At 31.6% G+C, this 26,674-nt stretch overlaps 4 protein-coding genes across 4 annotated transcripts; 1 reads left to right on the plus strand and 3 right to left on the minus strand.

The window, feature by feature from the left end:
- Positions 1–1,438, minus strand: LOC149495959 (uncharacterized). Its single transcript, XM_089721954.1, has 2 exons — positions 367–1,438; positions 1–259 (listed from the first exon to the last, which is right to left on the minus strand). Exons 1-2 carry the CDS (start codon positions 1,193–1,195, stop codon positions 231–233), a joined length of 858 nt encoding a protein of 285 aa, XP_089578080.1. The 5' UTR covers positions 1,196–1,438; the 3' UTR covers positions 1–230.
- Positions 1,439–4,131: 2,693 nt separating this feature from the next.
- LOC105629886 (17.3 kDa class I heat shock protein) lies at positions 4,132–4,886 on the minus strand. The gene has a single exon (XM_089722051.1). It carries the CDS (start codon positions 4,788–4,790, stop codon positions 4,317–4,319), a length of 474 nt encoding a protein of 157 aa, XP_089578177.1. The 5' UTR covers positions 4,791–4,886; the 3' UTR covers positions 4,132–4,316.
- Positions 4,887–6,903: 2,017 nt separating this feature from the next.
- Positions 6,904–7,548, minus strand: LOC105631172 (17.3 kDa class I heat shock protein). Its single transcript, XM_089722097.1, has one exon. It carries the CDS (start codon positions 7,476–7,478, stop codon positions 7,005–7,007), a length of 474 nt encoding a protein of 157 aa, XP_089578223.1. The 5' UTR covers positions 7,479–7,548; the 3' UTR covers positions 6,904–7,004.
- A 12,665-nt stretch (positions 7,549–20,213) lies between these two features.
- On the plus strand, positions 20,214–21,682 carry LOC149495960 (uncharacterized). Its single transcript, XM_089722099.1, has 3 exons — positions 20,214–20,282; positions 20,957–21,139; positions 21,257–21,682. The coding sequence occupies exons 1-3, from the start codon at positions 20,214–20,216 to the stop codon at positions 21,680–21,682; spliced, it is 678 nt and encodes a 225-aa protein (XP_089578225.1).
- The last annotated feature ends 4,992 nt before the right edge of the window (positions 21,683–26,674 follow it).

Genomic DNA, 26,674 nt, shown 5'->3' on the forward strand with positions numbered 1-26,674 from the left:
TACCCAAAACTTTTGAATTCATAGATAAAGTGAATACACTGTCTCCAAAAGAACAATGAAAACCAGATTTGTCCAAAAAGGAAACAGAAATCAAATTCCTTCTAAAAGAGGGAATAACAAAAGTATCTATAAGATCCAAAAAATAGCCAGTACTTAAACATAATCTAAAATGTCCAATTGCCTCTACTTCAACCAGATCGCCATTTTCCACATAGACGTATCTTTCACCGTCAGTTGGCTTTCTGTAGTTGAGGCAGCCCTGCAATGAAACACTTATATGAGCGGTAGCACCAGAGTCCATCCAATAAGTGTTTTTAGGAGCTGAAGTTAAATTAACTTCACAACAGACTAAAACAAGGTACTTACCCCTCTTTGCAAGCCAAATAGCAAATTTAGGACAGTCCTTTCTCAAGTGATCCGTCTTTCCACAAAAGAAGCATTTTGGCACATAAGGCTTCTTTTGTACTGGATCTACAGCAGTAGCAGCAGCAGGTTTCTCAATAGCCTTTTCAACAGTCTTTGCAAAAGGCCTCTTTCTTTTCTTGTTCTTGCCCTTCCCAGCTGAAGAAACAAAATGAGCACTCTCTCTTTTGTTAGAATTCATCTTTTCCTCCTCATCAACACAATGAGAAATGAGCTCGTTAAGAGTCCATTTATTCGGCTGACAATTATAGGAAGTCCTAATTTGTCCATACTGAGAAGGAAGAGAATTCATAACCAAATGGACTAAAAGGTCATCTGGTAAAGCCATACCCAGCGCCTTCAGTCTCTTTGCAATCTGAGACATGCTAAGAATATGCTCCCGAACACCACCATTGCCAGCAAACTTCATGGAGGTTAATTTTCCTAAAAGTGTTCCCACTTCGGCTTTGTCATTCTTGACATAAGCCCTCTCCAGCTCGGCAAGATAGTTTTGAGCATTGTTCTTTTCAGCTGAGACAGAGTCTCGAACATGTTCTGGGACTCCTTTCTGCATGATCATTAGACCTAAGCAATTAGAACGCTCCCACTTCTCATACTGAACCCTTTGAACATCAGTGCTCGTATCAGTAAGAGGAGCAGGTTCGTCCATCCTGAATGCAAGATCCAAATCCATACAGCCCAGAAAGATCATAATATCTGATTTCCAAGACTCAAAATTTGATCCCTCAAGTTTAGGGACACAATCAGGATTAAATGACATGTTAGCTGACATTAGAGAAAATAAACAAATAGATAAGTATAAGCTCACAATCCACAAATGAAACAATTCACATAAGTAGAGATTAAAAAATGGAAATAAGATACAGACACAACATTAATATTCTCATCTTTGGATGTAAAACATTAACTTGTAATTAGTATCTCAACGCAGCAATCAAATATTGATAACATAGTCCTGACAAATAATAAATCTTCCTTTGGGCCGATATATCATTGTCATGAAAATAATCAAACAATTATCACATATTTATTGCCAAACATGTATTCAAAACTCAGCCAGATAGCAACCTTCCTTTGGGCCGATTAACTATCCGCAACGAATTCTAATACACCTGTCTAATATTCTAAAATAAATCAATTCAAGCAATAGAGGTCACTTTGGTGACTTATTGATCAAATCAATTTATTTTAACAAATATCAAACACAATAGGGACTTAATCACTCCAAAATTTAATTTCAAGTCGACAAATTAAATCATTTAATTGTAATTAAAACAAAACAATTGCAATTAAATGAATTGATTGTCTAAATATTTAATAATCTAAAATTATTTAGTCCAAAAAAAAAAAAAAATTATAATCTAGTCTTTAAGTCACTAAATTAGAGACTAAGTTATAAAATTGGACTAAATAAATTTGAATAAATAAAGTTTGGGGTCTAAACGAAAGAAAACAGAAATTTAAGGGCCTAATACGAAAAACAGAAGATTAGGGGCCTAATCTGAAGTTACAGGAAATTTAGGGACCTAATCTGAAGTTACAGAAAATTTAGGGACCTAATCTGAAGTTACAGAAAATTAAGGGACCAATATGAAATTATAGAAAATTAAGGGACTAATATGAAATTTTCCATGGACCTAACCGTAATTTTCCATCCCTAACCTTGACACAAAAACGAGCAGAGACAAAACAAAGAAAAAAAAGAACCAGGTCCGCCGCCAACTCTCTCCACCTGCCGTTCCAGCCCCTTTCGGCCGCCAACACCACCAGTTCCAACCGAAGACAAGCTCCAGTAGCCATTGGACGGTGAATGGCAGCCAAGGGAGTCAAAAAAAAAAAAAAAAACGGTGTTGAAATCACAAATCTCTAAACTGCAATTTCAAAACTAATTCGCCGGCAACAATGGAGGTTCTCAGGTGGGTTTTGAGGTGTTAAACCAACGGCAACCATGAAAAACACAATCTTTGTTCAATAATTCCCTAAAATCATCAATGGCGTTATACTCAAGCCAAGATTTCGATCAAAATCCACAAACCTATACTGTTTTTTTTTTTTTTTTTATTAAACAAAACCCTCTATCCGTAAACAGTAGGGAAAAAAAAAAAAACATTACGAAAATCAATCTAAAATCTAGCAATTATGCACAAGGCTCTGATACCACTTGTTAAGAATTAATCTCAAATAATTCAATAATAACCTAGATCGTGCAAACCACTAGATTCAACAAAATAGATTGAATAAGAAAAGGTTGCGTACCTGACATCGTTGTTCGTCGATCTTGATGTATAGAATTAGGTTTGCAGCCTTCCAGAGAATTGAAGAATCGATTTAGCGGAAGCAATACGAAAGGAACGTAAAACTGAATCGTATTCCACTCCTCTGGGGACCACGACCTTTATATACCTGTAGGGTTAGTACAATTCCTATTTCGGTCCTTTAACGAAATAGGAATTATATAATGGTCTCTACACTTAATATCTATAATTAGTTGATACCTCAATAGTCAATTATTCACAATCAAGACCACATTTAAAATTGACTTTACAATTTGACTGCTGTACATATTTAATTTTACATATTAAGCCCACAATAGAAAATTAAATCCAACACTACATGCCATTTCACACCTCCTTCGCCTCTGTAGTTCTTTTGATGTTTGAACACGAGGAAACTCTATAGATAGAAGGGCAGGTTGAAGCATACGATGAGTTTCGTCACGAATTTCTTCATTAATTGTACCAAATAGGTAAATAATCTTGACGGAATGATGGATTTCTACATGTTGGTGATGTTGAACTGTGATATATATATATATATATATATATATATATATATTGGAGCCCATCTGCCTGTATTAAAAAAATATTATGGAAATAAGAGTAAAATTTATTAATTAGTTAGATTAAGAAATTATATGATAAGATAAAAAGATATCGAATAATTACAATAGCTCCAACTTCTACACCTCGAAATGAAATCCAATGTCTACTTTATTGTACATATTAAATGTATTACACCAAAACCACCAGATTATATGTGTGTGAAAAAATATTTTGAGTGAATGAATATTTTTCTTTTGAAACCAGTAATTAATATGGTGAACTATTAACAAAACACTATTTTTCTCATGTACTTTTTGCTGATTAGTTGCACTAAAACCACCAAATGAATTATGTGTTTTAGTAAAAAAGCAAATTGACAACTTAAAATTTTCATTTGTTAAGTTTCATATTGTATTGAAACCATCAATTAGATTTGTAATTTCAATACAAAATAAAAATTATTGTTTATTCATATAACTTTTTTACTGATTGCTTATCTGTACGAATTACTTTTTCTGTTGCACTAAAATCACTAATTCAATTAATGGTTTTAATGCAATACTCTCTCTTTATGTCAGAATAAATATTAAATTAATAAATAGTTTTAAAATGACATTAAATTAAGAAATAGTTTTACGCATTATTTCTGTCGAAACCCCACCCTATAGTCCTCTTTTTAAACAAATGATTTGCATGGATCTTGGGATCCAACCTAGAACCTATAATTTTCTTGTATTTTCCTTTTAATTATTTATCCTCTTAATCTAAATTTCTGATTTTTAGTTTGCCTAGTGCAGAGGCAAAAAAAAAAATGAAATAAGAAATTTTCGGGCAAAAGAATTGATTTCAAAAAGAGAATTGTCTCGTCGACAAACCGAATAATCAATTAATTATAAAAGCAATATTACTATCGTTATATAACAGAAAATACCGTACATCAAAGATTCAGACACTACCTCATAGCATTAATACAAACAGTCACACCCAGTAAAATAACAGAACAAACATCATTAATTCTTTCTTCATCATCTCTAGCTTTGCTATAAATGTAAGTTTACAGGAAATAATAGCTCAACCAGAAATCTGGATAGCCTTGACATCAGGTTTCTTGATTTCCTCCTTTGGAACTGTCACAGTAAGAACTCCATTTTCCATTGAAGCCTTTACTTGATCCATCTTTGCATTCTCCGGCAGCCTGAATCTCCTCATGAACTTCCCACTGCTACGCTCCACCCGATGCCAAGTATCATTCTTTTCTTCTTTCTCCACATTCCTCTCTCCGCTGATTTGGAGAATTCTGTCATCTTCAATCTCCACCTTCACTTCCTCTTTCTTGAGCCCGGGAAGATCAGCCTTGAATACATGAGCTTCTGGTGTCTCTTTCCAGTCTATGCGAGTGTTGATAAAAGCAGAATTCTCACGAGAGACGATTGAAGAAGACGAAGGGAAAGGAAAATCTTTGAATGGATCCCAAACGTCAAAAGCAGAAAAAGGATCGAAAATGCTGCTTCGTGAGTTACCGAAGAAACTTGGAATCAGAGCCATTTCTGTTTTGTTTATTTCTTGGACAAGATCTGATAGATAGCTGAGAAAGTAAATTGAGAACTGAACTTCTTCTTATCGTCGATGATCGGACTAGGGGCAATGGGTTTGATTATTTATAGGCAGTAGAAGAGCGATTCTGGTAGTTTCTCGGGAAATCTAATTGGGCTGTCGTTAACAAACCATATATGGAAAGTTCTGGAACCTTCAATGCTTGGAAAGTTCGATAAATCTGGATATGGGCCTTTCTCGAACATTCTCGAACTTTTGTTCTTAGTTTCCAAACGGGCTCAGTCGATGTCGTTTTTTAAGATCCAGCCACGTCAGCCAATCGGGTCCAGCGGGAGTACTATGTATTGGAAGAAATCTGCCAGACGGAGTTCACAGCCTTATTCATGAAAATCAATGGAGCTAAAGATTTTTTAAATAATAGGTCGGTTTAATTTTTTTTTTAAATATATGGATAGAAATATGCCATTTTAATAAAAATCATTAGCTTTATTAATTTGATTCATAAATAGGATTATGAATTTAGTCTAGATAAATTTTTTCTTCCGTTTATCTATGAAATAGGTTGCCACGGAATGTGATACAACTCTTTTGAGAAAAAAAAAAAAAATAAGACACAGCACACTTAGCACACAGCCTTGAAAAAGTACGTAACTTATTAAAAAAATTTAAATAAATAAATAATTATCTATAATAAGTTATAAATATCTTTAAAAAAACCAACTATAATATGAGAATATTAAACCTTTTAAATGTTCGTGCAACTAATTCAAAATCGGGAAAATTCAATTAGATTAATATGTCATTATTATTATTAAAAACAATCTTAAAAATGCATAGATAAAATTTTGAAATCAAATAACTTTAGCATTTTAAAGCATTTTGTTATTTGAAAGTAAAACAAATAGAGATGCGGATCTCTTTTTAGTAAATGAAAGAAATTTGAAAGTTACTCCTAAAAGAAATTTGAAAATAATCAAACCTGTTGAATAACTATAGAGTCGAGCAGTACTGTAAGTAGCCATTAAGTAGAGTGTGTTTATAGCTAATAGCATAAATCAATTTCTTTGTCACTTGATTGAATCCCTCAAAATAAGCTAAAGTTTTTTAATGAAATTTGCACCGGAAAAGCCTACAAAGGGATTAAAAATACTCCCTTCCAAGTGTTTAAAAATATTTCATATTCAGAGCTCAAACTCGAAACCTTTAATTAAAGGAGAATTAATCAATATCATCTCATCTTATTCTTCGGGATATAATTTACAAATATTCTTATTGTCTTATATATTTTTTTTTTTGAAATACATTTTTGAATTATAATATAATTTTCAAAATCAAATGGCAGCCGCCAGAAAAATGATAAAAGAATGTATGATTAGTAATATTTGATATTTGAGAGTTGGATTCAAGATTTATGGACATGAAAATCTGAAAATATCTACACGACAAATGTTTTATTAGCATTTTATATATCAAATGACGTCTGACCTTCAGAATACTTAAATTTTTTTTAATAATTTTTTATTATGTATATTTAATTTGTTATACTTGCAATCCCTTTAATTAACTTTTATTATCATTTTGAAATTTTTATTCACTTGTGTAAGAATATTATTATTATTAAAAAAAGGGGTTATAATGCTCACTTGAAATGGTCTTACACAAAATTCAACCATATATATACAAAGTAAAAAATTCGTCGATACATAATTTTGACCCTCGTGATTAAAATAATATTGTGACATTCTCAAATTCATTTTTATAATAAATTCACATTTTTCCATATTAATAATGATAATTTTTATTATTTTTTATTTCTATAAAACATTAAATATGTGATTAAGCAATTTAAAATACTAACTTTCTTATTTTTTTTTGACTATCAAATAAATATTTAATTAAACTAATTTTATTAATCAAATTTTGTAAATAAGTTAATATATAATGTAAAATTATTTGCTTAGCTACTTAAAATATATAGCAGTGTAAAATTATTTTTAAAATGATTTAATTAGCCAGTGAAATTTTACGTATGACATAATGACATAAACCTTAGTCTTAATTTGTGAAATTCAGCTGTTGGAAATTTAAAAAAATTGAAAGTAGATTTTACAACTCAAGACTCCATCTTTGTTCATTAATTTATTACATCAAACAACTTCTGAATCTCTCTTAGAACATTCATTTTAATGCTCATATTTGTAGAACTCAGCCAGAAATCTCAATAGCCTTCACATCAGGTTTCTTGATTTCCTCCTTAGGAACAGTCACAGTAAGAACTCCATTTTCCATTGAAGCCTTCACTTGATCCATCTTTGCATTCTCCGGCAGCCTGAACCTCCTCAAGAACTTGCCACTGCTACGCTCTACCCGATGCCAAGTATCGTTCTTGTCTTCTTTCTCCACATTCCTCTCTCCGCTGATTTGGAGAACTCTATCATCTTCAACCTCTACCTTCACTTCTTCTTTCTTGAGCCCAGGAAGATCAGCCTTGAAGACATGAGCTTCTGGTGTCTCTTTCCAGTCTATGCGAGTGTTAACAAAAGCAGAATTTTCACGAGAGACGATTGAAGAAGATGAAGGGAAAGGGAAGTCTTTGAATGGATCCCAAACGTCGAAAGCAGAGAAAGGATCGAGAATGCTGCTTCGCGAGTTACCGAAGAAACTTGGAATCAGAGCCATTTCTAATTTGTATATCGCTTAAGAAGATTTGATGGATGTGTTTTTGCTGTCGATGGGGGAATGGTGAGAATGGAAGGGATTTTTATAGGAAGCAGAAGCAGGATTCTAGTAGTTTCTCGGGAAATCTAATTGGGCTTTTGTCAAGAAACTGTATCTAGACAAGTCTCGACCCTTCAATGAAGGGATTTGGGCTTTTTCTCGCATGTTCTGGAACCTGTTTTCTTGGTATTCATATGGGTCCAGTCTTACACTATGTTTGGGAAAGGGAGGAATAGGAACCTGTTTTCTACCCAAATTTTCCTTCCTCCCCTTTTCCAAACAGTGTTATTGTCGTTTTAAAGATTTCAGCAATAGCCTACAATTGCATTTTATATATAGGCCACCATTCTTCCTCTAAGTAATCACACACACACACACACACACACACATATATATATTCAATTTTCAGAATCAAAGCAAGGAGTAATCATTGACATTTTGACATTGTTAGGCAATTCACAGCTTCTTATACAGTACTCTCCATTGATGATCAACATCACTTTTCTTCGAGTAATCTCAACCTTCAATTCTTCAGTCCTAAGCCCTTCTACATTTGCAGTGACAACAAAAGCTGTTTCTTGGCAATACATCTAAAAACAATAGAGAAAATTACATTTCAAGGAAAACCCTAATTAATTATAGCTTATTTATATTACATATACTATATTGCGTGGAAAAGAAAAAAGAAAAAGAAACGTGTAAATGTGTAAATGATACGGATAAAATGACATATAAAGTGTAATTTTATATGGAAAAAAATATTTTATGTAAAAAAACTGACACCGAGCAAATGTTCTCAAAATATAAAAACACTCATGGCTAAGAGTTTTATACATTATAATGTAAATTAAAAAGAAAGAGGCAACCAAGATGTATTCTCATTAATTGGATTTATTACAATTTACAATAGACAACAAGTGGCACCAATTATAAGCTTAGGGGCACCTATGAGTGGGGCAAGACATGGACAATACAAGCCTAGTGACCTAAGTCAAATGTTCACTCCCCTATGCTTAGGTTTTAAATGCAAATCCAGATCTTCGCATAAATAAGCATTGCTATATCTCACCTGTCACACCGTTCAAAATACATAAATAAAAGTAATTACTACAAAATTACAATTGTATTCCTTTACAAATTGTTATCAAATAGGGGCTAAGTACTTATGTTCATGTCGGATGATATTTGAGCTAGCTTCCAGCATTTTGATAAAATCATAATTCTATCTCTATTAATTATAGTTTTGGTAAAGTAGTTTTTATAATAGCTTTTAAAAGTTGAAGGACTTTTTTATAAAACGTTAAATTACTTTAACGTTTAACTTTTAATGTTCAGAGTTTAACTTTTAATTAATTATTTTTGACAATTACACCCATTGTTTTTTCTTTCGAATTCAGTTAATTAAACAACTAATATCTTTTTTTTGTCATTTTAAGTTAAATAAGTACCAAATAATAACTAATAACTAATAGATAACTGACAACTACTACAACAATCAATATCTTTAAAACAGTTAACGTTGCCGAACAAACTCTATATGGTTGAAAATACATCCTTCTGGGAGTCCAATTGATAGACATGGCTAGAAAAGGAAGGCAATTGTCTTGCCCTATACCTAAACTTGCCCTTTCTTCATGGAAAAAAAAAACCTTTATATAGATAGAAGACAAAGATTTATAACTCAATGCAGGGTAAGAGAGGCACCTATTCCAAATCTCTTTTAATTAATTTTGTCGAGGTCATAATCATATATGTGAAGTGTCAGAGACAGAAGGCAAGAAAACTTGTCAGAGAAATGTGAAATGTGTTCTCATGTCAACATTTGTCTGTCACAGGTTATGGTAAAAGGGTACATATGATATGCCCCAAACTTGATTCAGACGGCAACTTTGATTTGCAGAATTTTGTATTTTTGGCCTTTGGTAGTTGAATATATGGTATCAATAATTACTTGTGTGTTTGGATAATAATTAGGGGAGGAAAGAAAATAAGGAAGAAAAGAGGAAAAATTATTGAACTGGTTTATAAAGTTTGCGAAATATAACTAGTAGTCTGTCTCTATATTTTTTAAAATATATCAATTTTTTTTCATGTTTTGATTTCATTACACTAGTAAGTTTTTTTATCCAATTTATACATCTTTTCCGTTAGGTCAATAAGAAAACACAGGGTTAATAGAGAAATACTAAAATATTATATCAGAAAAATTATATTCAGTCCCTATAGTTTGAAAAATACAACTAATCTGTTTCAATGTTTTTAAAAATAAAATGAATATTTTCGTCATTTTATAAGGTATTTAATAAAAAAGATGCAAAAAATGAAAGGAAATGACTTATATTTTGACGGAAGTAAACTATAAAAAAATTTTATTCTATTTCCAAAACACAATGACGAATTAGTTGTATTTCGCAAACTACAAAAATCGTACAGTAATTTTCTCAAGAAAAAATATAGAAGAATTTTTCTGCTTAATGTTTGGATATTTGAAAGAAAAATAAGGAAGGAAAACGAACTTATGAATAGTAAAATTATGAGTTTATCCCTTTTATTTTCAATAAATTATAATAAACAGTGGCAAAATTGTAATTTTAATCATTTTCCTTTCAGCTCAGAGAGAAATGATATGTGGGTCTCATAATCTATTTTTCATCTACATTTCCCTTCCTTCCACATTTTCAAACAAGTGAAAGAACCAAAATTGGTACCATTTTCCTTCTCAATTTTTTTTTTCCTCTCCCATTTTCCACAGACCCAAACACAGTGTAAGTTGGTTTCAGCGGAAAAATTGGATTGAAATAAAGATTTTGATAATTGACGGGCCTGAGTTAATTTAATATGAGGGGAATAGGTCATTGCAGAATGCATGAGGGCTGGCCGTACAAAATCATGTTGGGCAGTACAAAATAATAGTAAAATAAACAAAATAATCTTAGTAAAATAAACAAAATAATAGTAAAATCACTAAACTTAAGAGAGAAACATTTATGAAATATTAATAAATTTATTTTAAAAAAATAAAAGTTTATAAACACACATTTATTTATCTACTGATTATTGATAATTACACTCAGGCACTAATTGAATCTAGACTGTGTTCGACAACAGTTTTTTAAGTAATTTTTGGTGTTTTGATAAACGTTATTTTTTATAATATTTAATAACATAACGTTTGAATTGGATTTTAAAGGTTAAAATAGTATTTTATAAAAAGTTAATTCATATAATGTTTAGCTTTTAGTGTTTTATGAAAAACTCCGGAAAAAGTTAATAAATACTGTTAAAACAACTAAAAATTATCAAAATAGCTAATTTTGCTGAATAAACCTCTAATATAATTTGAGCATGCATGATCACACCACTTTTTTAACCGACTCAGCACGATCCGACTAGACTAAAGAAGTATTTGAGCTTCGCCTGAATCCTTCAAACTCCTCGAGCTTGTAAGAGTGCAAAATAGATTTTCAATATATCTAGTTAGAATAGTAAATAGTTTCGATCTTTCTAAAAGTAAGAACATAATTTCGATTTTTAAATTGCTGTGTTGAGACGTTTAAAAACTTTCAGGCTCTATAGTGCGAGGGATTAACACCTCTAGTTTTTTTTTAAAAAAAAAAAAACTATTGGAAAAACACAAACCTAATTATGTCGTTACTATGTGGATTCAACTATGATATGGAAATAACCGTGTTGTCTTTGTCTTATTCTTATATGCACAGTTGTGAATTATTTTTTATTCTTTTCATATTGTTCTTACAAAAATTTCATTTGTCTCCAATGTGTAAACTGGAAAGAGATTCCTTTTACTTCTCAATTGTCAAATTCTAGTTCCAGAAATTGTAAGGTAGGCTGCACAACAATCGATAAAATTTCTACTAAATCAAATTCAACTGATTAATCCAAATCATTTGATTCGATTAAACAGTTTCGGTTCAGTTCATTTAAAAAAAAAATTCTAAAACTTAAAATGAATGAACATCGAAGCAACGAATCCAAGCTAATTATTTCAGTTTAATTTGATTTTGTTCGATAAACAATGCAATTCGGTTTAAATTTTCTTATAAAAAATTAAATTTATTGAATTTGTAATAATTTAGTTTTGTTTGAATTGAGTTGAACTAATTAAATTTTCTTATTGAATTATTATAATTAAATAAATTACATTTTGATCCATAATAGTGAGTAATTTTCTCTTTGGTTCGCGAAATTAGCTATTGATTTATTTTAATTTAAAGGAAAAATTACTATTTATTCCTTTACTTTGCAAAAATTAATTAGTCTCTCCTTATATTTTTGGAAATATATTCATTTTTCACTATGTTTTTGCATTTGTTATGCTATTATTCCTTTCACGTCAATTTTTTATGCTATTATTCCTTATATTTTGAAAAAATATAGAAACTAATTTTTTCAATAAAAATTTATTAATTTTGATTTAATTAAAAGATATTCTTATCTTTTCATAAGGCGTAAGCATGAAAAGTATAAAAAATTGATAGAAGAATATACTAGTTCAACGAAATCAAATATTTAGAAAAAGATAAAATACTTTAAAAAATGCAAGAACATACTAATTAATTTTCATAAAATATAGATAAAACATATTATTTTTTTTCTTGAATGTAACTATATTTTAAGTATAATACTATTAATACTCAAAAAAACAGTAAATAATAATGATATTTAAGCGTAATCTAATTAGTTTTTTCACTTATATTAGGAGTATAAGATTTCAAATTCAAGTTATTTTAGACACAAATATTTTTATCAATTTGATGAGAAGGTATTATTTACGACTATAGCTTGTGATGAATAAAAAAAATAATGCTATGATTAGGCCGTTGGATTATATTGTCTTTATTCCGTTCAATGGTGTGGGCATTTGATAAACTTTTTGGGCTGAGGATTAGGCTGCCTCGTTGTGCGAGACATAAGGGCCTGGTCGGTGATTATTTTTTATATTTTCCGAGAGAATATTTTCATTTTTCAGACATAACGTTTGATGGGCAATCCCATTATTTTTGTATTATAATATTATCCATCAGTCATCATCTGCGGTTTTATACATGCCTTCATTTTATATAATTATAAGGAATTTAAGGTGAATTATAAATAGATTTGAAGATTATTTACAAAAAATCAAATAAAAAAAAAAAAAGGGATGATCACTGGTGGACGCTTATAAAAGAAGAGAAGAGAAAGGGGATATTTTAAATTTATAAAAGAAAGGAATGAGTTAAAGAATTTATTATCTCAATACGAACATTAGTCTAATTTAATATATATTATTTACATTAAATTCCAACAAATGAAAAGCGAAATATAACTTTTTTTTTTTTTTTTGAATTAAGTTCTGCCCACTTCATTAAAGATTAAAACTTCAAACTTACTTATGGAATCTCAAACTAATCAATTACCATTTTCAATTTACATTATTACATAATAATTTTTTATATATATCAAAACTATTCTTTTAAAAATAATTAAATAAAGTAAAAACATAATGAAAATCTACGACAATTTCTAAAGTGCATAAAATAAAAGTTGTTTTGGAAAAGATAATTTCTGAAGTCATGAATTGATGATTCAGGTGCTTTTACTATTTGAAGTTGCCCTCATGTGGCCTCACATTATATTTCAACCCTCAATTAATTCATGTTGCAATCATTCTCATTAATGTTTCTTTTTCTCTCCCTTTTCCTTTCAAGAAAATTGCTTTCTTGGATTGAATCATAAGAACAATATCATAATTTCAAACTGGATTTTATTGATAGGTTTACTAAACCATATCCCTTCTGAATATCCATATATTATGCAGAGGTATAAATGACTCGAGTGTTCGAGTCGGCTGGAAAAAAAATTCGGCTTGAATCGAGTTTGAGCTTGAGTTAACACATTAGCAAATGAGCCGAACTCCAATCTAACAATGTTTAGCTCAAAAGTTTTTTGAGCTCTATCGAGTTATATATAATATCTTTTTTTTTAATTTATTTCAGCATTGAACCTTGAGTTAAGCTCAAATATAAAATTTTTTCGAATTTAACTCGAATTTCAAGTTAAACTCAAACCTAAAATTTTTAAATTCATCGAATTTCAAGCCAAACTCAAGCCGAGTTAAATTCTATCGAACCAAACTTCGAGTTAAACAAGTTCGAGATTGGCACATTTACACTCATATATATATATATATATATATATATATATATATATATATATATAGTCGACCATTTGATTAATTCGATTTGAACTAACTTAGATATGTACAGTCCAATTGAACTAAATTTTTATGTAAAAAAAATCAAATCAAATTGAGTTATTTATAAAAAAACCGAATCTAAGAATGGATTTAGTTCAATTCAACTTTTTAATTTTGCCTGAATTTTTAGAATAGTTCATTTTGATTTTTAGGTTTTTCTATTTTTTGGTTATATTAGAGTAAATTTTAAAAATTTTTAATTTTTTTCTTTTAAAATTCAAACTAAACTGAGCTTTTAAAAATCAAATCAAATAAAATTGTGATTGATATGTTTAATCCAGTTTGATTGGTTTTGCTGAATTCTATTCAACCTTAATTCTGTCGCTAAATAACCTCTTTTGCATTTATGTTAAACTAGGTAAAGGTCTGCGCATGGTGCGAGATTTTGATTTTTTTAAAAAAATAGATCTAGATAAATTATTTTGTGAGAGATTAACTACTATCATTTGCATTGGTAAAATTAAGTTTTTGTGGTTTTTATTAGGCTATTTTTTTTAAAAAAAAAACATTAATTATGTTAATTTTTTAATTCAGGAAATAATTATAATTATTATATGAAATTTTTTATTTCAATCTTTTTGGAGCTGCAAATAAAAAAGAAATCAAGTTTATTTATTTATTTTTTAAATTAAAATCATAAAGTGAATATTGAATAACCAATGAGAGTTGTACGACATAGTTATTGCTTGAAAATTAAATTAATCATTTTCAAGTATGATGGTGATGATGAACAAAATTATTTTATCAAATATTTTATTTCACTAAATATGAATAAAATTATTTCACTTGCAAGTGTCTCTTATTGATCACCTTAAAGTATGATGGTGATGAAGATATATCGATATAAAAATAGATAATCATTATAAATAAATGGACATAAAAATAAAATTAAACCATCCAATTTAAAATTAAAAATATTATAAATTTAAATATAAATTAGATAATTATTTTAAATAAGTAATAAGTTTAAACTTTAGACATAAAAAAATATCTTAAGTGATCTAATAAAAAAAAGAAAAGTTCAAAATTCAAAATTGAAATATGGACACAGTCATATAGAGAATTATTTTAAATGAATATCGATTTTAAAATGCAATTATTAGATATACTTTTCTAATATTTAGATAATAAAAATAAAGTTTAAATGATAAGAATATCATTTTAAATATATATGTTATCTACATGTATTTTTAATTTATTAAATGTATTTAATTTTAATTTATTAGATGTTATCTTATAAGCTCTCCTTGTTATTTTAGATATATTTATTGAATTTAACATTTTTTCTTCTTTTAAATAAATTATGTAATAATAATCCCCTACGCTAGTAAGCAAAACAGATAAAAGAAGTGACAAAATAATAATAATAATAATAATAATTATTATTATTATTAAAAATAAATAAATAAATAAAGACTGACATTTTATTCATAAACAAAGAAAAAGCTACCACTAAACATACTCAACGACAATGATATATATCGATTAAAGTTGTTAGTATCGTGTTTTTGCAATTCAAAATATGAAAAAACAACAATAATAATATATATTAAACTGAAAAAATATATATTAAAATGAAAAAAAAATTTTGTAGAGCACAATCAAAACTCAAAAATTGAAAGCAAAATAATTTAAAGAAACAACAAAGCAATCAGAAGAAAACCATTATGAAAAAATCATTGAAACTGAGAGGTAAATATAAATATATGTATATAGCTATATAGATCTAGATAAGAAAAAAAATTCAAAAATTTAAAAGTTTAAAGTTTTAATTATTCAAAATTTTAGATTTTTTTAAATGATGATTACCTCTAAATATATATTAATTAAAAATTATTATAAAAATAATCGGAATTGGGGTAGTTCAGTGATAAAAAGCACTTGCAGGATTTATGATTACGACTTAGGTTATGGGTTTGACCCTTCACAACAGCAAACTCCTCCTGGGTCATCCTTTTTGCCTCCGAGAGCGAGCGGAGATTAGTCAGGTTTGTAGACCTTGAAACAGACACAGGCCTAAACCTCGTGCAAGTATAAAAAAATTATTATAAAAATATTTAAAAGAATCATCCGATCAAAAATTTCAAAAACAAGGTAGAAATTCAAAAATTTGTAAAAAAAAAAAAAGAAATATGAATAAACAAGGTAGAAATTCAAAAATTTGTAAAAAAAAAAAAAAGAAATATGAATGTTTAACGGAGAGAGTGGCAAGTCAGATTCCTATATATATATATATATATTTTTTTTTAAAAATTATATATATATGGACCAACCAAGAACTAAAAACAAAAGAAAAAGGTACTATATATTAATGGTGGTTTTTGCAAAAATCCAATTAGCTATTGAAGATGGAATAATTAATTAGTGATGTAATTATCCTAATAATTCTAAAACCCTTTTCTTTCCATAAGTGATGTAGAAAGGCAAATTGAAGGTAATACTTTAACATTTTGTCTGTTTTTGTAATTTTTATTAATTCTTAATGAATAATCTGACAAGCAAGTGGCTGCAACATTTTTAATTTTGAAATGCAAAACAACTTGCTTTTCTAATCATACTTTAATCATGATTAAGATATAAGTAGATAACACTTATATTATAAAATTAAAAAAAATACAGTCAACTAGTCAAATTTGTTTAGCACATGATATTGCAGGGCAATTCAATGCTTACGCAGATAATATATATATATATATATATATATATATATATATATATATATATATATATATATATATATATATATCAAATTTAGCCGTATAGGCAGTTCTATTTTCTGCCATATGGTTGAGAAAGTATTTTAGACATAAATGCATTGATTAATTGAAGACCTATTATATAAATGTCTGAGTTTTGACCAATTTTTTATGGCACTTAAACTTTACCGAGATTCAATTATGACTCTTTATTTTTATATTTTATTTATGCGAAAGACATAATTATTAATGAAATGTAAAATTATAAGGTTATGATTGAATCACCGTAAAGTTATTCATTTTCGTGATGATATAGTCATCACTAGGGATGGAAATGGTGCAGGTATTTTAAGCTATCCGCCCACTCTAATCCGTTTAAAAAGATGATGGATAATTATAAATGAGTTTAAAATGGGTATAGATAGTGAAAATATTAGCCATAATAGATACGGGTAGAGCACGGGTATAGGTCTTTGGATATCCGCTACTTGTTATCTGCTATATTAAATGAGTTTGACAATGAGTACCCCTGAGTATCATATCCATTACTAGTAAAAATTGTATTTTAATAAAGTTCAGATTTTGATATATAGTTTAAAATTTACGGGTACCTTATCTGTATAAAGGTACTTTAAACGGATTTTGAGTGGATACAATTAATAAAAATCTAAAAGGGTTTAGATACATGTATTTGAATGGATATTTAAATGTATTTGAAATGGATATAGATAGTAGAATTTTTAATGGATAGGGTATAAGTAGCTTAAATTTGCGGATACCCGCCCTGTTTTCATCCCTAGTCATTACCAAAAAATGGAAGTGTAGGATCACGATTGAATCCTTCAAAATTCAGGGCCACAAAGGGAATCGACCAAAGTTCAGGTCAAATTTATATATTAAGCTATAATTAATTGAATATACATGCATACTATATATATTATATTGATGAAATGTAGGTAGTTCCTATTCTCTGCCATATGGTTAAGAAAGTAATTTAGACATACATGTATATTGATTAATTGAATGATCAAATGTGGTACCATTATAGGATCATATGAATCATAGCAATTTTATTATATGAGTGCAAGAAGTGATTATGATTATAGATTAACATGGGATCTTTGAGATCTATTGGGATCTACCAAGTCATAATGTTCAATCTTATAGGCTCTCGTCACATTCTCTCTTTTCTTTTCTTAACTCCTTTATATCTCCTTTTCCTTATCTTTTTGTCTTTTAAAGTAATGCTTTTGAATGGGATATTAGACTGTCCCAAAAGCAAGTCATCCTATATCTATATATATTTATATATGGCTGCAATTTTATCCCACATGTATTATTCATAGTGGGTGATATATACTTAAAAGTCAAGAATAATGTTCAAATAATAAAGAGTTTCTTATATATCACGTGATGATTTAATTGATCTTTTTACTTATACGGGAAGTTTAAATCCTCTCGATCACAATTGTTTTTCACTAATTTAATAAACCAAGAGAAATGTTAGCTCGCATAAGTACATATTTGATACCTTACCTTTGAAAATCGAAAAATGTGTTCCTTGATCAATATTGGTGGCTAACTACTGGTGATTAATAAATTAAAATATATATATTTATAAAGATAATATTAAAAAAAACGTTTGTTGATTTATTTACTATGAAAAATATTTTCTTGTGAGTAATTTATTGAAATAAATGGAACCTAAATTATTAATGAAATTGGATTAAACAATTTGGCTCGATTAGCATTTTTTTTTTATTAAAATTAAAATTAAACCAAACCGAATCAATGATACGACGGATTTTATCTGACTCGTGGTCGGTCCTATTTCCGATAAACAAAAAGAGGTCATTTCAAGAAGATTAAAGGGGTCAATACTTCCCTTTCAAAGCCACGTCACTGATTTGCCACATGTCAGAAAATCATTGAATCAGGCAGTAAAAGGCTAAAAATCAAACGACAGAAAGCGAAAGATTAAAAATACTGATGCAGAATTGATATAAAACAATAGACAACAAGGCGGAAGACAACAAACCAACAACCCTAAAATCCTATCATCCGTTCACATGGATTCAATCCAATGGCCAACTTGCATGGATAGTAATTCTTGGGTCCCACTATGTGCATGAACTATAACTTCTTTTTCGCTAAAAATATAAATTCACCGGCAAACTTTTTTTTTTTCCCAAATCCCTCAACTTTTATTTTATATTTTAACACTGGCACCTTTAAAATACTTCTACTTATAAAATTATATCAATTAAATAAATATTAAATATTTAAAAAAAATTAAAATTATTGTTTGTAAAAATATATTAATCACACATCAAATCACTTTATATTTGAATTAATTGAATTTAAATAATACTTGAAAATGTAACTCTTATTGTTCAATCAGTATTATTTAATAAAAAATTTAAAATTAATTGATAAATATATAATGACTTTCTTTATTTAGAAATTTAACAAAATCTAATAATACAAAATCGATATATAATTATATATAAACATTAATTAAAACTTATGAACAAAATGGATCTTCTTTATTTTGTGAAACAACAAATCGTTGTTTACCCATGTCTTGCGTATTTCTCATGTGAGCTGTCTTGCGTCTCTTGCAGGAGCAGCTTTTTTCCATTGTAATTATGGCTAGTTCTTCTGTGGATCCGAATGAGGTTCCGAACCATGTAGCATTAACGATTAAGGATGATGAGGATGCTATCATTGATGTCCCTACAATACAGGAGGAACTAGTTGATTATTCTCTGTGTTTGGTGGGCCGTCTTTTGTCCGATCGAAGAGTGAATTTGGGTGCTATGAAGTCTACCTTGGCTGGAATTTGGCAACCAGGTAGAGGAATCCATTTTGAGGAGATTGATCCTAAGGTATTTTTGATTTGTTTTTTCCATAACATGGATTTAATAGAGTTTGGAATGGCTTGCTTTGGACGTTCAACAACTAGCTTTTTATGATTGAAAAGATAAAACCTGGACAAGATCCACGAATTGTTGAATTACTTTTAGTGGAGGTTTGGGTTCAGATCAAGGGAGTTCCAGTGGGTATGATGATTGAGCAATTTGGGAAGCAGATAGGTGATTTCATTGGAAAATTTATTTTGTTTGATATTGGTAAAGAAGACGGGGAGAGGAGGGGGTATATGAGAATCCGAGTTGCTATAGACATTTGAAAACCAATTAAAAGGTGAAAGAAGAAGAGGAGGATAGACGGAAGTATCTTCACTGTGACTTTTTCCTATGAAAGACTCCCCATGTTTTGCTTCATATGCGGTCATTTAGGTCATAGTGAAAGTATCTGTGAAGTGTTATTTCAAGTCGATGACGAAGTGGAGAGGGTTGGGGTCCTTGGTTGAGGGTGAATGTCCGACAAGGAGGTGCTGCAGCGGATGATCGACACTGGTTCCGTGACAAATATGGTACCAAAATTTCGGATAATCCGCATGCTGGTTTCGTGATTAATGCTTCTGTGCAGCTGCGTGATTTTAGTGGTTTCAAGGATAAGAATTATCCTTTAAATTTGAAAGTCAAATTACCATTTTCAACTGACGCTAATTTATTTGAAAGTGGGCCGAACGGTGGGCTTGTGACAATGGATTCTGCAAGTGGAGTACTTGATTTGTTGGGCTAGAATTTAAATGAAGATGAAATAATGCTTGTGGCAGAAGGCAAAAAAAAGGCCAGGGTTGACAACGTGATTATTTCGCATGACTTTGCAGTAACAAATATGGAGGTTTCAGATGACTCTCTTGATAAAAATGTTCTTAGAGTTCATTCAGATGCTATCCTTGCTCCGGTGGGACCTGAGATCCAGGCCCGTCGATAACCATGAATATACTTTGTTGGACATGTCGAGGACTTGGCAACCCTCGAGTAGTAAATGCACTTCATGAACTTATTCGATGTAATAAGCCAACTGTTATTTTTTTATCTGAAACTTTAGTTGCTTTGAATAAAATTGAACAGCTCCACTACAGATTTCATTATGATTGTTGTTTTACTGTGGATGCGGTGGGACATAGTGGTAGTTTAGCAATTTTGTGGAATTCTCAAGTTAATTTAGAAGTTCTACGTTATTCTTCAAATTTTATTGATATGAAAATTGTTGTAGCTGAAGGTTTTATTTGGCGCCTCAATGGTTTTTATGGAATGCCGAAAAGATAACATAGGCAAGTTTCATGGAATGTCCTTCACTCCTTAGCTGGGTTGGAAAATCTTTCCTGGTTAATTTGTGGAGATTTTAATGACCTAATGTTCGCTGAAGAAAAGAAAGGGCGTATTCCTCATCCTCCATGTTTATTACAGGGTTTCTCAAATACTATAGCTAACTGTGGTCTGGTTGATTTGGGAAGGTCGGGGTACCCTTTTACTTGGGCTCACGGTAGAGGTCTACATCGGGTAGAGGAAAGAGTGGACAGAGCTTTGGGAAACGTCTTTTGGCAAAATCATTTTCCTAATTATCAGGTCTAGAACTTAGTCTCAAGTAAGTCTGATCACTCTCCTCTTTTTGTTCTTACTTCTCCAAGAATCGAAAATCGGAGGCATCAACGTTTTTGGTTTGAGAATATTTGGTTAGAGGAATCTGATGTGGATGTTGTGGTTCGACAAAGTTGGACCAGTTCTGATGGTGTTGATGTAATGGGGAAGATAAAGGTTTGTGGAGAACGTTTACAGAGCTGGGGTAGGAGACTCAAGCTTTAGTTTAGGCAGGATGCAAAGAACTTGACTGTGTAGCTTAAGAATCTTCGGATTAGTGGTAATTTTGAATAGTTTGAGGATGTGCAGCGTAAGCTTGATGATGTTCTGCACCGTGAAGAGGTCTTCTGGTCTCAAAGAGCGAAATCCCTTTGGTTGAAATCTGGGGATATGAACTCTAGGTACTTCCATGCAACTGCTAAAAAATGGAAGAAATCTAAGCAGATTTTTCGATTGAAGGATGCTAATGGCGAGTGGATAAGTGACAACAATTTGTTGACAGGTATGGTGACTGATTATTTTGTTAATCTATTTAAGGCAGGCGATGTTGACTTAAGTCTTGTTGTGGGTTTATTCTCTCCTTTGGTTTCGGATAATGATAATACTATGCTACTTAGAGATATTTCGGTGGATGAGGTTAAATTAGCAGTGAAACAAATGCATGCGGATAAAAGCCCAGGGATGGATGGACTAAATCCTAGATTCTACCAGAGGTTTTAGGATATTATGGGTCAATGCAGGTGTTTTTCCGAATAATATGAATGATACCTTAATTGTGTTGATTCCGAAAGTAGAGGAGCTAGAGGCAGTGAAGGATTTTCGACCTACTTCACTTTGTAATGTAGTTTACAAAGTATTTGCTAAGGTTCTGGCGAACAGGCTGAAGACCATTCTACCTAATCTTATTTCATTATCTCAGTCGGCTTTTGTCCCGGGCCGGTTGATTTCAGATAATGTGTTATTTGCTTTCGAGTTAATTCACTCTATGCAAACCAGAATGACAGGTCGACAAGGAGCGTCCGCACTAAAAGTTGATATTTCTAAAGCTTATGACAGGGTTAATTAGTGCTATCTATAAGCTGTTATGCAGGGATTAGGTTTTAGCCAGCGCTGGGCTGACTTGACCATGTTGTGTGTTTCCTCTGTTAAATACTGGGTTGGAGTGAATGGGGATGAGGTTGGCCCAATTATTCCAGATAGGGGGTTGAGACAAGGTTGTCCATTATCTCTCTATTTATTTATACTCTATGCTAAAGGACTGTCAAAACTGTTTAGTAGGTTTGAAAATGAAGGTCATCTCCAAGGCTGTAGAGTCTCGAGAGCTACTCCTCGGTTATCTCACTTGTTGTTTGCAGATGATAGTTTGTTCTTTTTTTAGGCATCACGAATTCAAGCTCTAGAGATTAAGCGTCTTCTAGTTACTTATGAAGCAACTTCGGGTCAGGCAGTTAACTGGCAAAAATTCGGTATTTTTTTCAGCTCTAATACTTCTGAAGTGGATAAGGATGCTGTTAAAGGGGTTTTTGGTGTGATTGCTCCTTAGAACCATGGAAGATATCTCGGCCTGCCCTCATTAATTGGTCGGGACAAGAGGTGTATTTTTTCTTTCTTGAAGGATTGTGTGAGGAAGTTGTTTAGTGGTTGGAACCAGAACTTCTATCCAAAGCGGGTAAAGAGGTGCTAATAAAGGCTGTAGCAAAAGCTATTCCTTCATTTTGTATAAGTGCTTTCCTTATACCAGTATCTATTTTGGAGGAGTTATAGAGGTTAATGAACTCTTATTGGTGGGGAGGGAAGATGAGATGGTTGAGTTGGGAAAGACTGTGTGTAGCAAGGGAAGACAGAGGTTTGAGTTTTAGACATTTGCAAAGTTTCAATCTAGCTATATTAGGAAAGCACTGCTGGAGACTTTTACACAATACAAATTCTCTCTTTTATAGTTCTTTCAAATCTGAATATTTCCCGAGTGGGGATTTTCTTGGTGCAGGTGTTGGCCGTAATCCAAGTTTTGTATGGAGAGGGATTTGTGCAGCTAAGGATGCTATTGAGGGATAAACTGATAATCAGTTAAGGATGCTATTAAGGTTTTCAGTGGAGAATTGGAGATGGTCAATTAGTTAATGTCTGGACTGAATTGTGGCTACTGAGGGATAATCAGTTTCGAGTTAACTTGCCTATTCTTCCTGGTTTTGAGCATATAAGGGTTTCAGATCTTATTTTGGCACAAGGGAAACGTGCATGGAATTTGCCATTGATAAATGGTCTTTTCAGTCTTTCAATTGCTGAAGTTATTACTTCTATTCCTTTAGCTATAAATGTTCAGGACTACATCCTTATATAGCATTGGACAGACTCGGGGATATATTCCGTGAAATCTGGATACAGAATAATAGCATCTCAATATGTGGAAATTGAAGATGCTTGGCGGTCGGGTTTTTGGAAAGCTCTTTGGTCACTGAAAATTCTGCCTAAAGTGAGGCATTTCCTCTGGAGGTTTGTAGAGATATTGTGCCAGTTAAAGCAACTTTGGAAAGAAGGGGATTGGAGCTTGATACAGGATTCGATTATTGTGGTGCTTCTGAAACGTTAGTCGATGCTCTTGTTGAGTGTCCAAGAGCAAGCTTTTGTTGGCAGTTTTTTGGTGTTCAGCGTAATATTGGAAAATTTCCAAATTTCTTACAGATGTTGGAACATTTATACAAGGAGTGGGAGAGCGAGTTTTTTGAGAGTTTTATTATGGGACTATGGAGTGTTTGGTTGAGCTGTAATAAGCTGAAATGAAACCAAGTAGAAGAGGGACCTTATCATGTGTTTACTCGAGCTAGAAGTATGCTAGTGTCACGACCCGATTCTACGGGCCGGACCGGCACTAGGGCCCAGGTAAGCTTAAGGCCCCCGAGGCCCGTAGTAAGCCTGAAACCCTAAAATTTGCTATCTTAATATAAACTTCAAATATTCAGCCCATATTACAAAAAAAAAAAATAAATAAATAAGCCTCAAGATTTTATTTCATCTCATTTCGTCTACGATAATACACGACTAAATGTAAGTAAATTCTACAACTGCGGAGTCACTAACTGTTTGATATACATAGCCTTTTATACATACAGTTACATACTGAAATAATTATGGAATTAAGGAAAATTTCTTTGATGCCTTGCGTCGAAGAAATGTAACCTAAATCGAACTAAAGAGGAACTTACTTCCTGAAAAATTAAACAAGACATGTGAGTTTTTCCTAAAATGATAATTATTGCACAACACATACAGTCACACAGATGTGTAAACATATCAATCTAGTCATCCGACTAGTTATATGCTCACGCAGCCAGTCACACAAATGGCATGTCACCAGCACTCACAAACAATATCACCTTCCAATAATCACATCACGTGGAAATTGGTCTGTGGCGTCACCGAAACCCCCGATGAGCCGTCCTCCCACATGGCCCATCCTCTCATAACGTGTGCACCAGGGAGCCGATCCCCCATACTGGCCGACCGGTCTAATCCTCACTTGACCAGCCCTCTCATTGTTTTTCCATTCTCTCTTTTCTTTTCCATACCAACAGGAGGCAACCCGGTCGTCTCCATCAAATCTAGATCATCAGGCGCTCACAACAGGAGGCCACCCTGCGGGCTGCGATCAAACCTAGATTATCCGGTGCGCCCAAATAAAGAAGCCAACCTGTGGTTAACCGTAACGGTAACAGTAGGTGCACACGGGGGCGCCGATCTCCCATTTACCCGGCCGACGGTCCAGTTTTACAATTCATCATAATCAGGATCCATGCTTTATCGACCGTCCTCACAAACCCATGGTGACCCACTTCATCCCAATTCCACACAAGCAAAGCACAGCAATATCACAACACAAATAAATCAAACATTGCAATCAAATGCAGACATATTATTCAATTAGACATCGTGATGCAATGCACCATTAAACATCCAAAATCAATGCAAATAAATAAATAAATAAATAGTATTAGCAATTAACAACAATAATATAATAAATAACAATATTAACAATAATAATGTAAATAAATAAATGAATATTTAAATAGTTAAATGAATAATAAAGTTTATAAACAACCAGAGCACTATATTTATTATGTACCAAATTATAGAACTAATCTAAATAAACTTATTAATTATGTTGTTAATTAAAATTTATTCTAATTTCTATCAAAATTTCGGCAGCATCTCCCCTAAAAATTGGACTATCTACCAGCTCAAATATCACAATATTTTATCAACTTAACCATTTTCCAACAAAAGATACATAATCTCTTCGCAAATCCTACTAATGAGAATCCCATAAAAACAATTAGTACATCAATTATGTAGAGAGAATTTAAATTCACCATCAAGTCCCTATTTTTGTTATTAACTTCTCTATATTAAATTGCCTTTCTGAAATAACTTGTTATTTTATTTTCTTCTACCGAAATTTATTTTATTTTTCTACCGAAATTTCTTTTATATTTCTACCGAAATTTCGGCAGCATCTCCCCTAAAAATTGGACTATCCACCTGCTAAAATATCAACAATTTATCAATTATATAACTCAATCCCTATGGCCCATCCATCGGGCAATAAATCGAATAAAATTTCCCATCCTCCTTCAATCTCAACACTACCACACACAACCAAAATTATGATTTAATATAACATTATGTCTACACTACCTTAACCCCTACTTAATTCTATTAATATACCATTATCAAAGTTCCTTAACTAATTCAACACTAATGAAATATATGCTGGAAAAATAATCAATGCAAAAGAAATAAATTAGCTAATCACAAGACTAAGAAAAACATTCTAAAATTAGTCCAAAAATTAAATTTATATACCCAATCTTGCTGCCGGAATTTGTTCAACTGGAAAAAGGGAGTTACGCGTGTTGGAACTAAGGGTAGGTGAGAGCAATGGCGTTGAGTCCACCAAAACAGGCTGCTACGCTCACCAGAACTGTGGCGCGAGCTAACTGGACAGCAGGGGGGTGGTGGCGCAACAGCGCAGTGGCGCAACAAGATGGCGCTGCGTTCGTTCTTAGTGGCTAGAGACACGCTGAAGCAAATGGCGGAGCTGTGTAGCAGCGATGGCGCGATCTGGGGATGGAGCAGGTGGTGGCGCGACTCTGCTTCTCGCCAAGAAATGTAGACGCAGATGAAGAGGGGAAGAAAGAAGGAAAGAAAGAAGAAGAAGAAGAAGAAGAAGGAGAAGGAAATGGCGGTGACAGTGTGCTGTTGGTGTCCCCGGTGATCGGAAAGCGCAAGAATGGGGGAAGGGGAGAGTGGTGTGCGTTAGAAATAGAGGAAAAAGAAAATTCTAGATGGTTTGGGTCGAACCGGTTCGATTCGGTTCGATTCGGCCCAAACCTTTGGTTTTCAATGGTTTTTGACTTTTTCAATCGGTTTTCGGTTCGATTTCTCACAGTATTCACACTAAAATATTAATATTAATTTTCAGGCTGTCGGTATATTAAATTTAATTGGAAAATCTTTGAAAATACAATTTATATATATATATATACATAATAGATAAATTGCTGGACTTTCATTTTATTAGTCGAAAATTTCCGAACGAACTATTTTGGGCTTAGGCCCAATTCGAAAATTTGGGCTCGAATTGGGACTATGTTACAATTGCAGCCCACGCGGCCAAAATTTGCGATTTTTGATTTAATAAAAAAATGCAAAGGT

The sequence above is a fragment of the Jatropha curcas genome, chromosome 5 (genome assembly GCF_041381405.1).
Source record: "Jatropha curcas cultivar XTBG-Jc1 chromosome 5, XTBG_Jcur_1.0, whole genome shotgun sequence".
NCBI classification, from domain to species: Eukaryota; Viridiplantae; Streptophyta; class Magnoliopsida; order Malpighiales; family Euphorbiaceae; genus Jatropha; species Jatropha curcas.